At 49.8% G+C, this 16095-nt stretch overlaps 1 protein-coding gene and 1 pseudogene across 1 annotated transcript; one reads left to right on the plus strand and one right to left on the minus strand.

Moving 5' to 3' along the window:
* Positions 1-1179: 1179 nt before the first annotated feature.
* Positions 1180-3602, plus strand: LOC114507474 (GTPase IMAP family member 1-like). Its single transcript, XM_028525273.2, has 2 exons — positions 1180-1320; positions 2360-3602. The coding sequence occupies exons 1-2, from the start codon at positions 1242-1244 to the stop codon at positions 3187-3189; spliced, it is 909 nt and encodes a 302-aa protein (XP_028381074.1). The 5' UTR covers positions 1180-1241; the 3' UTR covers positions 3190-3602.
* Positions 3603-9116: 5514 nt separating this feature from the next.
* LOC114507475 lies at positions 9117-13563 on the minus strand (annotated as a pseudogene).
* Positions 13564-16095: the final 2532 nt, after the last annotated feature.

Genomic DNA, 16095 nt, shown 5'->3' on the forward strand with positions numbered 1-16095 from the left:
CAGAGGCCGGGTGTCTGGAACTGCAGAGAACTTTCCAAATCCCACCCCAGACTCTGGGAAGTTCTGAAGGGCCCACCCTCGGGTCCTGGGCCCCTGTACCTTCTCTTCTCCTTCTTGGACCAGGACCCTTTGCTTTCACTAAATTCCTGGTCTTTGCTCTGAATCTGTGGCTCTTTCTCCAGTTCTGCTCTGCTGCCATCCATGGGAGTGTGTTGATTCATAAGGTGAGGCTGGGGGTGGGGGGTGTGAACAGTAGTGTCGGCTTGGAGGGGGTGGGGGAGCCATGTACCGGCAGAAATGCCAGCGCCTTTGGACTCAGGACCAGGCTATTGGTCATCAAAGTCCTTTCCCCAGAGACAAGCCTGCCTTCTCTTGGCTTTTCCTGATGTGATGCCACCAGGAGTGAACACAGTCACCTGCAGTCACCAGGTGGAATTAGACATGGACCATGCAGCGAGGACAGGGCTCAGATAGGGTGTGGGGGCAGCTGAAAGACAGCTGGGAAAGGCCTGACATCTGCTCTCTTGGGGAGCAGCCCACTGAGGGGGTCACCGTCCTGAGGCTGGACAGGACATTGAGGACAGAGGGGGTGCTGTGCTCGGGGACTCGGTGATCCCAGAAGGTTCCGTCGAGTTAATGATGCCTGAGTGGCTGGAACCACCTGACTTGGAGAAGCCACGTCTGTGGGGGCAGGATGTCAGGAGTCAGAGGCCAGTGGCCCAGGCTCTCAGGGACACCGATCCCATCAGACACACTGAGGCAGGACAAAGATTTGACTCCCCAGAGTCACAGGCTCTCCAGGTCACCTGGGACATACAATTCTTTTCCAGTTTCCAAAACCCCAATTCCAACTCCCATCCTGTGTGTCTTCCAGCCAACCCCACTAAGTGGTTCCTGCAGTCACTGAGCCTCTTGTCTGGTCTCCCGGTTTCCCAAAGACTCCTGGGAGAATGTAGCATCCACAACTTTGGTCCCCAACACAGAGCTACCTGGGAGAAATTAGCATCTGAAGCCTGGTCACTGACCTGAGTCACTGTCACAACCTCCCCTCAGCCTTTCGCCCTTGTTGGCCCTGAACAGACAGACCGAGTCAGCAAACCCCTCCCAGCGTCAGCCCCGCTGCCCAGCCCTTCCAGTGTTGCTCCCTCAGGTCCCATGTTCGGGGGGGGGGGGGGGGGGGCGGGGACCACAACTGTGTCACTGTGCTGTCAGCAGCTCTCGGAGGTAGTTGTACCACTTCAATGAACCAATTGTGTTTGGGACTCTTCCAGCTAAGCATGGGAGGACGGAGGATGGCAAGAGATGAGGAAAACGCCTGGGGTAAGAGCACGTCTTGCACTGGGAACTTGCCCCCAGGTGTGAGCTCTGGGTCATGGTGGAACCAGGCGACCTCAGGACTGAACAGACAGGCCCTGAAGGGCACCCTGAGGTGTCAGGGGTGACACAGCAAGAGTCCTGAGACGTTCATTGTAGCTGCTTCCCTGCCCCTGCCCCTGCCCAGCTGGCAGATATCAACGTCTTTCACTGGCCTGCGCCTCCCCCCCCAGTGCCAAAGTGTAAACTGCGGACACTAACCCCACCTGACCCCACAGAGGAGGGTGAAAGGTCATCAGCTCCTGCACTGGACGGGGTCATGCACCAGGTAGAGGGTTAGAGAGCCAGGGTGGAGGGGCAGACAGGTGTCTTATTAGTAGGCAGCAGGGTTAAGAGAGAGGGATGGGGAGAGGGGGAGAGGAGGGAGAGAGGGAGAGGAGGAGGAAGGAAAGAAGTGATGTCATCTAACCCCCAACACCACCAGGAGGAAACAACACCACACTATTATTCCCAATTTTGCACAAAGGTTTAACACTTAGATGAAGCAACTTCCAAGGTGGCACAGCCGGCCATGGCGGGGCTGTGAGGCAAGCCCGGGGTGTCTGGGACTCCACACAGCCCTTCATGTCCAGGCCCACTGCCCGCTGCTGCCCTCTTCCCTGGGCTGGACCCTGGGGGTTGTGGCAGAGGCCACTGATGCTGCCCGCAGGGACAGCTCTGCACCATGGGGATGACCAGGGATGATGCAGGGGAGGCTGCGCCTGGGACTAGAGAGGGACGCCCTCTAGAGGAATACCCACCAGGTGGTGAGCATCTACAGGTGCTCGTGGTGAAGCTGAGTGGACAGGGGTGGATGGTGAAGGTCCCCTGGGGCAGGGACAGCTCTGACCAATGACCACAGTAAGGGTTTGTTTGGAAAGCAGAGCTGAAACCCTGTTGTTCTCCTTTGTTACAATGGCTCTGGGGGTTGGGGGTGGGGGAACCAGGTAACCAGGATACCTAGTTGCTTTAGGGTTTGGAAGCTCACAGACCACCTGTCCTCCAGGTTACAAAGACAGCACGCGGGACTGGCAGGAGCGCAAGCTGAGGCTCATCCTGGCAGGGAGGACAGGGGCGGGGAAGAGTGCCACTGGGAACAGCATCCTGGGCCAGAGGTACTTCCATTCAAGGCTCGGGGCCACCTCGGTGACCAGAACCTGCAAGGTGGGGAGCTGCAGGTGGCGTCAGTGGCAGGTGGAAGTCATGGACACCCCAGACCTTTTCAGCTCCCAAGTCCCCAAGACAGATCCGGGATTCCAGGAGCGGACTCGCTGCTACCTGCTGTCGGCACCAGGACCCCACGCTGTGATCCTGGTGACTCAGCTGGGCCACTTCACGAAGCAGGACCAGCAGGCCCTGAGCGCACTCAAGCACCTGTTCGGGGACCACGTGACAACCTGCACCATTGTGCTGTTCACCCACAAGGAGGACCTGGCTGGGGGCTCAGTGCAGGAGTTCGTGCGTGACACGGACAACTGCGCACTTCGGAGGATGGTCACCGAGTGCGGGGGCCGAGTGTGCGCCTTCAACAATCGGGCAGTGGGCCCGGAGCAGGAAGCCCAGGTGCAGGAGCTGCTGGGGCTGGTGAAGCGCCTGGTGGGGAACCACTCCAGTGCCCCCTTCACCAACAACGTGTACCACCTTGCACAGGCACTGGCCAATGCGGACCCAGAGGAGCAGAGGCACAGGGTGGCGGAGAAACTTGCCAGCCTCACTCATGGCTGGCAGGGAAGCCAGCTACTGGGCCAGCTGAGGGCTTGGGTGCCGCCTGGGAAGATGTGCGCGGCCCTGGTGCTAGGTGCTGTGTTCTTCTTGCTCTGCCGGCTGCTCACCTGACAAGGGCCTGAGCCCCTAGTTGGTCTGGAGTGACAGGCTGTAAACAGGACTGTGACTGGTCAGCTGACCATCACACTCACCCCTGGTGTCTGTGCCTCCAGGGTCTACAGGCTTTGCTTGTGTCCCTCACTTGGCAGTAATCTACCAACGACAAAGTCCTACCAGGGCCCATTGCCAGCCTCCCCGCAAACCCTGCCCCTGTGACCTGGCCTCTCTGGGCTCCTTTCCTACTTAAGCCAAATAACTGTTGTTGCTTTTCCTGGTTTCCACTGACCTCAGGCTGCCATTATGTGTTATTGAATCAGCCCCCATCTCCTCACAGGACCAAGGTTTAGAACCCACACAAACCCTCAGTCCATTCCCATTTGTTTCAGTTGACCATGAATTGAGTGAATAAATGCACTGGACGTTCACCTCATGTTGTCCGACATTAGTATTTGTAGGTGTCAGTTCATCTGCCTGACACTCACATTGAACAAAGGCACTGCTCTGTCATCCCGACCCCTCCTGCAAAACCACACTCACTCCCAAGTGCAGAAAGACACAAACACGCACTAGGGTGTGTGCCCACAGGAAGAGAAGACCCTGAAGAACTGCCTCTCTGTCACTGCAGGGGACATTTCCCTGGGGAGTCTGTGTCACTATCAGACCCCTTAGCAGCTGGAATGCAGAGGCTGCTGAAGCCCAAGGAAACTTGAACTAGACACTCAAGTCCCTGGGAGCCACAGAGACCCTGAGGAGAGTCTGCTTCCCCAGAGGACTTTTATCACTGCCTGGCACACTCATAGGGTGGGGGTGTGCTTTTCCACTCCAGGGTGAAGCTGAAAGTATTAAGAGGGTTGGAGATTTTTATTTCAACCTCCTAATAAAGGGCAGACAGGCCTAGGTGGGCTGAGCATTGGTGACACCATGGTGGGCAAAGTGTCAGCCCCCTGTGCCATGCAGATCCGGGAGGGTCAGCTCCAGGCCCAGGTAAAATGACGCAGGTTAGCCAGCTCATCTATGCACCCACGCTTGCTCTGTCCCTGGGGTCTCCACCCTCACACACAAACTGAAGCTCACCCTGGATCCCGCTGGGTCCTATGGCGTCCTCTGCTCAGTGCTTCACAGGCAGGGAGTCCCAGGTCACTGATGCCCTCACGTCACTGAAGAGATAGGCCAAAGGGGAAAAAAAATCTGCAACCGTTGAGCATGCAGTGGAGTGAGAGCCCCACCAGCCCTGCCAGGAACCACTGGAAACACGAACTCGAACCCAACGCCAAGGCCAAGACTCAGCACTTCCTCTGCTGCCAAAGTCATGCACAGATCCCAGCAAGAATCCTGATGGGGAATCTGGATTCTGGTCTTGTTCACTCTTCAATATCCTTTTGCAAGGAACAAACAGGAAAAGGCTACCGTTGTCCCTTTGCTGAGGTGGGAGATGGTCAGTGGTAAACAAATGAGAAAGAAAGAAAAGCAAAGAGTCCAGTGTGAGCAATGAAACATGAGATTCTTGTCCTTTGGTTGGGGAGGGATGGAGCCCAGTGGTCCCCCAGGGACAGTGATGGAGCTGCTGGGCCAGGGGTTTCCTTACACACCGTACAGTTGGGTCTTGCCTTAAACCAAAACTGACTGTCTTATAACTGGAGCATTTCATGATTTCCACCTAACACAACTACTGATATGGTTGGGTTTCAATTCTTCATTTTGCTACTTGTTTCTATTTTCCCATCTGTCCTTTTCCCCCCTTTTTTCAGTCTTTTTAGTGAATTTTAAAATTTTGCTTTATTTCATCTACTGCTTTATTAGCCGCGCCTCATGTCATTTTCCCAGTGGTTGCTCCGTGATTGACAATATGCACCTTTAACCTACATTCTACCTCCAGTGAACAGTCCATCACAGCACAAGTCCTGTGAGATCTCTGCAACATTCTACCATTGCTTCCTCCCTCCCCATTTATGCACTATTGTTGTCGTACCTTTACACATAAAATATAACCTCAACCAGCCCTTGAGTGTTGAATAGGGAAGCAAAGGGTCGCTGGCTTAGTTCTCAGTCAGGGCACATGCCTGGGTTTCTGGTCAGGTCCCCAGTTGGAGCATGTGGGAGGCAGCCACACATTCATGTTTCTCTCCCGCTCCTAACTGTCCCTTCCCTCTCTCTAAAAATAAATAAATAAAATCTTTTTAAAAACACTTTTAAGCCCTGGCTGGCATAGCTCAGTGGATTGAGCACAGACTGTGAACCAAAATGTCGCAGGTTCAATTCCCAGTCAGGGTACATGCCTGGGTTGCAGGCCATGGCCCCCAGCAACCACACACTGACATTTCTCTCTCTCTCTATCTCCCTCCCTTCCCTCTCTAAAAATAAATAAATAAAATCTTTAGAAAAACAACAACATGGAAGTTTATTAAAAAACACTTTTAAATGGAGAGATGGTAAAAGAAATGATTACTTTGGTCATGGAAGGTTTTGTTGGAAATTTTTAATAAAAGAACAAAACACTTTTACAGCACACTGAACATGAAAGATCTCACATGAAGGCATCAAACAGTTGCCCACGGAAGAAAGACAGTTTTAATAATATGAAACAATAACTGATGTAAAATTTGCAAATTGCAAGTTTTTTTAATTGACAATATGTGTTTGAATGCTACATATAAAGTTTCAACCATAAACACTGAAAGGCCCAACAAAGAGGGAGGACCCACTGACCAGCGTCCACTGGCAATGTCCAGCGGAACATCGGCTTCCCAACGACACTGACCCCAGAGCACCGGGTTCTCTCCAATGACAGAGGAAAAATAAACAAAATCTCTGGATCTGCCTGGTGGCTTCATGGGTTGGAGCATTGTCCTGTACACCAGAAGGTTTTGGATTTGGTCCTCAGTGGGCACATAGGGGAGGCAACAGATGGATGCTTTCTCTCTTTCTCTCTCTCTCTCTCTCTTCCCCATAACCTCCACTCTCTCTAAAATCAATAAACACATCATCAGATGAGGAGTTTTTTAAAAAATGCTCTGAATCCTAAGTCACAGAGAGGTAATGGCTGAAACATGCATATAGATTTCCCCTCCCTGCTGAGAACCCAACATTGCCGCCTTGGGTCAGGAGGGAAAAAACCCAGAAGGAAGAAGTAAACAATGTCCCTTCATTCACTGAAATGAGGGACACAGTCAAAGCAAACAACAGCACTGAGGAAATTACATTTTCCCTCTCAGTGCTCTAAGGAGCCAAAATGCCCCAGGATGCAGCTGGACAGGGTGCGTGTCCTGGGGACCCTATGGGGGTCGCATCTTGATTGACCTTCTCTTCCTTTGCCCTCCCAAACAGATTCCAGCAGCGATGTGTTTAATTTCAGCTTCCTCTATCTCCCAATGTTGTCACTTTTCACCTCTTCCCTCTGATGCTGTCCCCTCCGGACTCCCACAAGCAGTGACACCACTCCCAGGGAGGACTTGGAGTGAATCTGGTGGTCCAGCCCTGCCCCAGCAAGTCTCCATCACATTCCTCCTCTTCCTCCTCTTTCCTCAGGGCAACCCTCTCCCTCCCCGCCTGCCACCTGCCAGCCCTTCCCAAGTGTTCTTCTTTAGAGCTGTAGAGGAACTTAGATATCACATCTGCCCTATAAATATTATTTATATTGTAGGTCTTAAAGAATTCTCAAATCCATGAAAAATGTGGTAACTCAAGGAGGAAAATTCAATTGGTTCTATAGGTTTGTTCAAATATTTTGAACCTGTTAGATGAGAAATTGAATCACCCTTTGGCACCAGCCCCTCATGGTGGGAGCATCTGCTTCAGACTGCAGGGGCAGACCCTGATTGGGGCCGGTCACCATTGGGCCGATGAAGAACATTCCCTGGCCCCTTCCCTGTGATGCAAAGAACACAGAAGGACCAACTGTGGTGCCACGTGTAGGACAGAGGAGTCAGCACAGCTGGATAGTCCACGTGAGAATTCACTTTCTAGCTGACCTTCCTATGGAAACGTCTCCATCTCATCCAAGACACCAACAGGACTCGCCTGTCAGATGCTGGTGTGCTTGGAACAAAGTATTAATTTTCTTTACTCCATGCTTTGTACCAACTCCCTGGTGTCCACAAGACCCTCACAAAATATTTCTCCCCTCACCCTTTGGAGAGTTGGTGAACCAATTTGGCTCAAGGAATACTTCCCCAGCACCAAGTCCTTGCTGCTCTTAGAAGAACTTTCTGAGCTCCTCCCCCTGGTGCTTCCCTCTGGGTTCTCAGTCATGTGCCACTGTCCTCTGTCCGTCATGTCCAGGTCACCCAGAACTGCAATTCAGTTCTGTGTCTGATCCCACAGTAACAGCATGTATGGAACTTTCTGTAGCCTTTAGCCTCTTCGTCACTGAGATTTTGGAAGTCACAGGGAGGGGTCCCCCAGGCAGCAGCAGGCATTACTGTACCAAGCTGATGGCTTTCCATCTGGAAGGAGGAAGGGCTTATCCCACCACCCAACAGGGAGAGACACTTCATAAATTATCCCCTTCTGCCAAAGCCAAAGAAGTTGGTGTCTTTCAGGATATGAAATCATTTCTTTCTATTATGTTTACTTTTCATAAAAAAGAATGAGACCATCCTCTCTCCATTTTGGCCAGTGGTGACTGGACCTGGCCTGCACTGTGGTCCCTTGGTTCATTCTCTGGGCAGACCACCAAAGTTCCCTTTGGGCGTGTGACCACCAGGACATGAAAGTTGAACATGGAAATGCGCCTTGTGGAATCCCAGAAATTATTCAGATAAGAGTTGCCAGAAGAAAGGGGATAGGTTTCAACTAATGTTATCCATATATTAAGGGGACCTCATTTGTAACCAGGAATTCCGCACAGGTCTCAGAAACCTTGGTTACACGTAATTTCTCTGGGCACCTTATGAGCAAATCCAAGAAGAATGTGGTTGTTGATGGGCAGGGGGGTTAAGAACAAGGAGAGATCTCTTAGGGGGTACACAAGTCAAACTCCAAAGTCATCCTGAGCTTTTAGCAAAAAGTGAAACTCATCCCTGTGCTCTTAGAAGTTTTGGTGGTGTTTCCTAAGGTAAAAGATTTCCCATTTGCACAAATATGAGAGAAGAGAAAAGTCTTATTATAGTAACAGCAAGCAAACAATTCAGGGGGTGGGGCAGCAGTGTGCAGACCACCCTCCCAGCAGGGAGCCATCGGGGTGCAGGGAGATGGAGGTGCAGTGGCAACAGTTGGCTTCCCAAGAAAAGGAGAGGACTAGTCATTCAGCAACATGCTCTCGTTGAGGCTGGTCACAGAGTTTCTACATGAACATCTGAGTACTCCAAATGATGCTCTCTAGCCTGTTGAATTTGTGTCATTTGTCCTTTCTGGCATTTCACTTCACTGAGTTCTCAGGGATCTGTCTTCAGACAGGTCTTGGTTCTTCAGTGGGCCATGCATAAGGAAGAATTTGAGTCCCTTTGTAAAACTGTAATTCAACAAATTTATGTTTATCAAGAAAGGATTCTGTAAGCTTCTCTATCTATAGATTACTTAACAGAAAGAGTTGATTTCACTAACCACATAAGTAAAACAGCTTTTGAAGTCATAGAGGCAAAAATAAGGAATAGATGCCACAGGTGGAAATTATCTGCCAATCTAGAATCTGGTGGAGAAAGTTGCTCTACTGAGCAAGCTTGATGTCACCAACGTTTGGTCTCCTGCATTCCTTTCTGTGTGACTGAGAAAGAGTTCAGGTCACAGCAGGCATCCGTACACTCTGCTGTGGAGTTTTACAGAGTGGGCACGTGTCCCTCCCCTGTGAAGTCAATCAAATGTCCACCAATGGCCAACAGTGAACTTTCCTGCCCTCCCTAGTCCTGAGAGCCTTAAGAGACACAAACAGGGAGGTCTGACTTTGGGGAATGAGTTCTGTGGGGAAGGGGCCCCTGAAAATATGCAGGAAATATAGACAGATTTTACTTTTTTTTTCCAAGGAGCTTGAACACATATTCAAGAATCAAGCCAGCAACCCTCAATGCTCCCATGATGATGTCAATGATCTCATGCTAATGCTCCACTTCACCCCTGGCATTTTCCTGCCTGGAAACATAGTACTTTTCCTTTTCTGCCAACTCTCTCTCCATTTCTGCCTTCCTCTTTTCCCGCTCCAGGCTATCCTCCAGGTTTCCGATTTTCTCCTCACACTCCTTTCTTACCTGCCTATTCTCTTGCTCCAGCTCAGCTCTGCATTGCTCTTGTATCACTCGGATCTGTTTCAGCATCTTCTGCTCAGCCCTTTGGTACATTTTGTTAGTGTAGAATCCTCACTTGTTCTCCATTACCATGTGCTGGACCAGGCCCAGCAGCTGTGCCCTCTGGGCCTCCTACTCAGCCCCTTTGGCCTTTTTGTTAAATATACAGTGATGATCCCTGAACTCCTTCATCAGATCCTAATTGAATTTTGGAGCTTCTTCTAATTAATCACAGAACTCCACATCATCCAAGTCATCCTTCTGGGTAAATATGAGAATCATGTAACTCCTAGCTCTGGGACCTAACATCATCAGCACCTCTCCACAGCCTGTTGCTCCTCTCTTGTGTACTGGCCCAGTAGGACCACCTGGAGCCATGTATGAGGCCCTGGGAATGTCAGGAGGATGCAAGGAGCAATCTCCTGTGTCAGTGTCTAGCACCTTAGTGTGGAAAAGTCCAGGTGTGTCCACGACCACAATTTTTCTCCCAGTCCAGGTGTTACTCCCTTTCTCACAGACCTTGGTGACAGATTTTGCTGCAACGCTGGAATAAAACTCTTTCTTCCCAAGGATGTTGTTCCCTGTGGCACTTTTTCTGGCTCCAGTCTTACCCACTAAGACTAGTCTCAGTTGTGACTCTCTGGGGTATTGGTTTCCAAGCCCTGGGACATCAGGAAATAAAGTCACAGTGTTAGGATTGACTTCTAGCATTTCTCCTGCAGGACCCACACCCACCTGTGCCTGCCTCTGTTGCCTGATCAGGTTCTATTCCATGAGTGACCCCTGCACTCACAGGAGCTCTGAGGAAGCTCTTCTGCGGGAGTAGGAGAACTCCAGGCCCATCTTAGGAGTCCCTTGGGCTGCTCACTCTGAGCTTTGGCAGCTGAGAGCCCATAGAGGAAGGTGCCCAAGGGTGTAAGTGAGAACTCTGAGCCACTCTAGATCCTGTCCCTCCTAAGCCAAGGCAGGAAATGACACAAAAGCTGACTGTGGGACATCACAGCAGAAGATCCTCTCACCCCCACATCATATTCAAGAGGAAACTTTTCTTCTACCCATGAATAAGCCAGGGAGGGGTGCCATTCAGGCTTTCCCTCCTTGCAGGGTGAGCAGGGCACCTGGGCAGAAAGGAATGTCCCCTTATATGTCACACATGCAGCCCTCCTGTCAGAGACTGTGACCCATAGAAGCACAAAACACCTTACTTAAAATTACAGCTTTGTGTAGAAATCTAATGAAGTTTTCTTATTTTAAATCAATACGTTGAAGACTTACAACTAGAAAGTATTGACAATTCCCTGGAGTTACTATAAATAAAATCCCTTGATAGCTAAATAATAATAATAATAATAATAATAATAACAACAACAACTCATACAGATTAGCATCAGTAGAATTACACTTTCTTAGTCTCACTAGGTTAGGTGCACCTACCTCCTAGGAAACTTAGAGGTTAACAACAGAACACCATAGCCTACCAACTGAACAATGTTTTCAAAATAACTCTGTCAGGTTAAACACCAGACCATCTGTCTAGCACTTTCCCTACTTCTCTTTAGTAGATCTCTGCTTCTCTCGTTAATGGGTCTCACAGTGGAAGCTTCCAGATTTGATGGGCACAGCCCGGGACCAGGCAAGACCAGTGACCACCACAGCTGAGGGCCTGTTTTCCCGAGAAAGAACACCCTCCAGTGCAGCCCTTGTGTGAGACAGAGGCTGTGGAGGGACCCTGTACCACAGCCACTATCTCTGCTCAGAGTGCAAGCCCACGTGGTCACACCAATGACATTAGAGACATGAGTGATAACTGCATTTCCCTTTCACAGAAATCATCACCATCACCCAGGCCCTCATACCAAAAGTCCAGGAATCTCCCTTGATTCCTCTCTTCCGTTTGCTTTCCAGATCCAACCCACAGGCATGTTCTCTTGCCTCCATCCACAATCTGACCGCTTCTCTCCATGTAGAAGACCATCATACCAGCCCAACCTACATCACCATCTATGCCACAGCTGTCCCCTGGGTGGCCTCTTTATTTCTAGTATGCCCCCTTCTGTCTATTCTGTAATGAGAATGATTTTTTTAAATATCCATCAAACAGAGGAGAGATTTGGGAGAACCCCCATCTCTGGCTTCCATGAGATCAGTAGTGATTCCCCATTTTCCACACACTCTGTGGGGAAGCTGTAGCTAATCCAGGGAGTAGCCAAACCACCCCTGGGAGCGAGTTTCCCACATTTGATAACCATAATCCTGGGATGAGAGGGTAAGTTTCCAGAGGCTGAAAACACAGGACACAGGATGGCTACCAACAAGGGGAATGTGGGTGGGGGTTCAGATCACTGTGCCATTAGCATCACAGTGGAAGACTCCACCTGGGGACACCCTGAGGGCATCAGCTGTCACCACACAGGGAGTGGGAAAATCCTGGGGGGTGAGACAAAAGGCCAGCGCAGGCCAGCTCCACCCTGGAGCAGTTTGCCAATGCTGAGGGCACATGGCGATCTACGTGAGAGTGCTGCTGTGGCCATACGTGTTCTCTTCTGGGATATGTGCCTCTTTGGGATGTGCATCTGTAGCTCCATCCATGAATGCTGAGTCCATTTCCAAGCCCTTGAATCTGGGTGGGCTGCATGACTGGTTCTGGACAAGAGGGCAGCAGAAGCATGATGCCAGTGTAGGTCCTAAAAGTGTGGATGTGCAGGGCTGGCTGTCTCCTTCTGCCCTGCAGATCCCTGCAGCTGCCTTGGGAAGAGGTTAGACGTGCCTGCTCGGTGATAAGGGACACAGGCCCACTCATGCCAGTCACCCTGGACTACCCAAGAGCTTGCTGACTACCAGACACATCCATGGAGCTAACTAATCCCAAATTATCCAGTTACTGGATCTTAAGAGCATCATGCTAGATTAAATAAGTCACATGAAAAAAGGACAAGAACCATATGATTTCATTCCTGTGTGGGATATAAAATAGGAAGCCTCAAGTGAAGAAACAAAACAAACTCATGGACACAGACAACAATGTGGTGTTTACCAGGAGGAAAGGGAGGAGGAGCAAAATGGAACAGGGTAAACAGGGTGAAATGTGTGGTGATAGGAGGAGACAAGGTTTTGGGTTGTGAATACATGATGTAATACACGGATGATGAATGATAGGATTGTACACCTGAACCTTATATAGTGTTATTAACTTTCTCACCCCAACACATTTCATCTAAAAAAAAAGATTATCAAGTTATACACTGAACTACCACTTACCACCAGGTACATGAGGGAGTCCAGGTGTGATGAGTTCAGCTGGCCCAGAACCAAGAACTGCCAACAAAATTACTGATATTTCCAGGCCACTACATTGTGGTGTGGTTTGCAAACCACCGTGAAATCAACTGATGCAGTTACTTTCTGTACACAAGGGAGTAAAAGGGGGTTTATGTGAGAAATGGAGTGAGCCAGCCTATGGAATTTGTTGGTTACAGTGAGGCCACCTGGAGCTGGGACAATAGGGACTTTAAAAACTCATTTACTCTCACATTTCTCCTTCCCAACTTTCTCTAAGACTGAAGAGAGGGGCAGAGAAACACACAGAAAGGCTATGGCTGACCCTCCTGATGTGTGCACATGTTTGGAAGTAGGAGACAAGCACCCTCATCAAGCCTGGATCACTCAGGACACTGTAACCTCTCTTGCTCTGAGCAGTGATGCCACATCAGGAGGGGCCAGGGTGGAGGGTTGAGGGGAAAGAAAGAGCAGAGTTGATGAAGACAAAATGAGAAATGGGGTTGGGGGTATTTGGGTCTTGCTCAGTTGGGGACTAGGAGACAGGACAGGAGAGCTCCTGCCAGGTCCCCTCCTTCAGCCTGGCCTGGGGAGCCCGAGTCCTCTCCCACCATGGCTGGTCCCGGGTTCTCTGATGCTGAAACTCGAGCTGTGCAATGGAGCTGCCATTGTCGTGTGAGTTCCTGTGGGTAAGAAACACAACTCATTTCAGGGAAATGGAGAGTAACTGCAAACCGAACCTCCTGTAGCCAGCAGCCCTTTCCTCCCCTAGACTGGCTACTTGATTTCTCCCCTTCCCAGCACTTCTGCTCCACTCCCCTGGTCAGTCTCCTTTCTGCTTCCTGCTCTTCCTCTGCACAAACATACAGGCTTCAGGTGCTTCCTCAGCTCGGCTTCTGGGCACTGGACACCCTTCCCCTGTCCCTTCAGTAACTTCTTCCTCTGAACTACACTGGACCGTACTCTGTAGTCTGGACCTCCCCCCAGCTCTGAACTTTTATATCCCTCTCAGCCTCTCCACTGGACAAGTTCATGGGCATCTCACATAGAACTGTCGACAGGAAACCTTTGACCTCCCTGTTCTGCAGCAGATCTTGCCGTCAGGTCATGGGGATGATCCCATTCCCCCCCACTCCCCTTTAGTGAATGGCCTCAGCCCTCAGCCCAGGGCTCCTAGGGAGTCATGGGGTCGCCTACCATGCATCACTCCTCAGTTTTGCTCATCCATCCCATTGACTCAACCTCCAAAACATGCAGAAGTGTCCCTGCTCCCACCTTCAGGCTGATCCAGGCCCCTGGGACTGGTTTCCCTGTCACAGCCCCTAACTGATCCTCTCATCCTCAGTCCCGCTTCACCTCTACAATCAGACAGTTTGTTAACATTCAAATTTCATTATTTTCTCCAAAGCCTCTCCCTGCAACCCCATCACCACTCACAGTACAGCTGTACTGAGGTCCACTCGCTATTGGCTCTCCCAGTGTCCTCAGGGGTTCCCATGGAGCACAGATCTCAGTCGGGAGTTCTGCATCTGCTCTCTCTACTCTGCCCTGGTCAGTTGGAAGCTTCATGACAATGGACCCTCCAGGGAGTGTCCAGTCTTGTATTCCCTTATGACCTGGGACAAGCACATTACTGGACACAGAGTTCTTCACAACACATATTGTTAAATAAATGAGTTGATCAAAAATCCCTCTGCTTGTTGATTCCCTCTGACCTTGATGTTCAGCCTACATCTGAGAATAAGGTGACCCTTTCCTTATTCATCCATGCTCAATGTCACAGGAGCATGGTATTTCACTGTAAATATTTTGTCTCCTTTCTGCCTACACACGTTTGGCAGTGGAAAGAGCCATTTCAAGAACTGGGAGTGGAGAGGACCTTGCCTGGGACAGGCTGAAAATGCGAGTTGGGAAGGGCAGGCTCCTGTGATAGAAGTCGTCAAATACACACTTGAAACACTGTCAGAAAGACAGACGCTCCTTTGGAAAGAAGACTTATGTCTTCATGCCTTAAAGATAGGGAGTAGAAAACCCCTTCTCATAAACTGAGAAGAGAAATCCAGGAATTCTGCAGATCAGCTTTGGCCACAATGCATGGCAGTCAGAGCCCTGCTTCTGACCCTTCCTAGTGCTCCCCACCCACCAGCTGCCCTCAGAGCCAATTCTGCCAGCTCACCCAGCTCTGCCCCAGAAAGCTTCAAGATTATTTATAGTGTCTATTAAGTGGTGAAAGGAATCATTTATTTGTACAAATGCCCTGTGAGCAGCAAATCTGTACAAGGTGTGAATTTGTAGGGCTCAGACTTTAGAGCAGATTGCAGCCCAAAGTCAGTCAGAGGCAGGAAACAGGAAGCAGGGAGAAATCTACACTGAGAGCAAGTTTGCAGGGAGGTTTCACAGGGATCCCGGGTGAGGGGACTCTGATGCTCCACATCCCACATTTCCCTGACGCTCCCCACAGCACACACAGGATCACCCATGTTCCTCTCCCTGGAAAATCTGCATCCTGCTCTGGTCTCTGACTTTGAAGCAGTGCTAAGTGAGGACACTGAGGACCAAGAGGAGGAGAGAGCCTGTGAGGGGAGGAGCTGTCCACACTGGCTGAGTTAAGAGGCCTCTGCCCAGACAGACTGTCATATTGGGTTTCTGGCCAGGTCTTCAGTGGGGGTCATGGGAGAGGCAACCACTCACTGATGTTTCTCTCCCTCTCTTTCTCCCTCCCTTTCCCTCTAAAAAATGAATGAATGTAATCTTTTTAAAAAATTAAAAAGAAAAATTGGAGTAGTGCGCTGGCCAGTGTGGCTCGGTCAGTTAGTTGGAACATTGCACCATCACCAAAAGTCTGCAGGGTCAGTTCCCAGTCGGGACACCTTCTTAGATTGCCGGTTCCATTCCTGGTCAGGGAAGCAACCAATCGATGTTTCTCACATGGATTTTCCCTCTATCTCACTTTCTCTCTCTCTTCCTCTCCCTCTACAAAAATCAATAAAAATGTAACTTTGGGTGAGGATTTAATAAATAAGTAAGTAAGTAAATAAGTAAATAAAAACAAGGACTGATAAAGAGTTTACCAGACAAGAAAAAGCTAAAGGAGTTCCTTGCCACAAAACCAGAGTTATAAGATATCTTAAAGGTACTTATTGAAGAAAAAACAATCAAAGGAAAGAAGAGTTACAAGTATTGAAATGACAATAAAAAAGTAATCATCGATAACCAATTTAAATGTAAATTGATTAAATGCTTCAATCTAAAGACATGGGGCAGCTGAATGGACAAGAAAACCTGACCCATGTACACTCTGTCTACAGGAGACCCACCTCAGGATGGAAGGCACACAGAGATTGAAAGTGAGGGGATGAAAGAAGATATTTCAGGCAAATAAAAGAAACCAATAGAACCATCAAAGAATGCAAAGGCCATATGATCT

This window comes from Phyllostomus discolor, chromosome 10, assembly GCF_004126475.2.
Source record: "Phyllostomus discolor isolate MPI-MPIP mPhyDis1 chromosome 10, mPhyDis1.pri.v3, whole genome shotgun sequence".
NCBI classification, from domain to species: Eukaryota; Metazoa; Chordata; class Mammalia; order Chiroptera; family Phyllostomidae; genus Phyllostomus; species Phyllostomus discolor.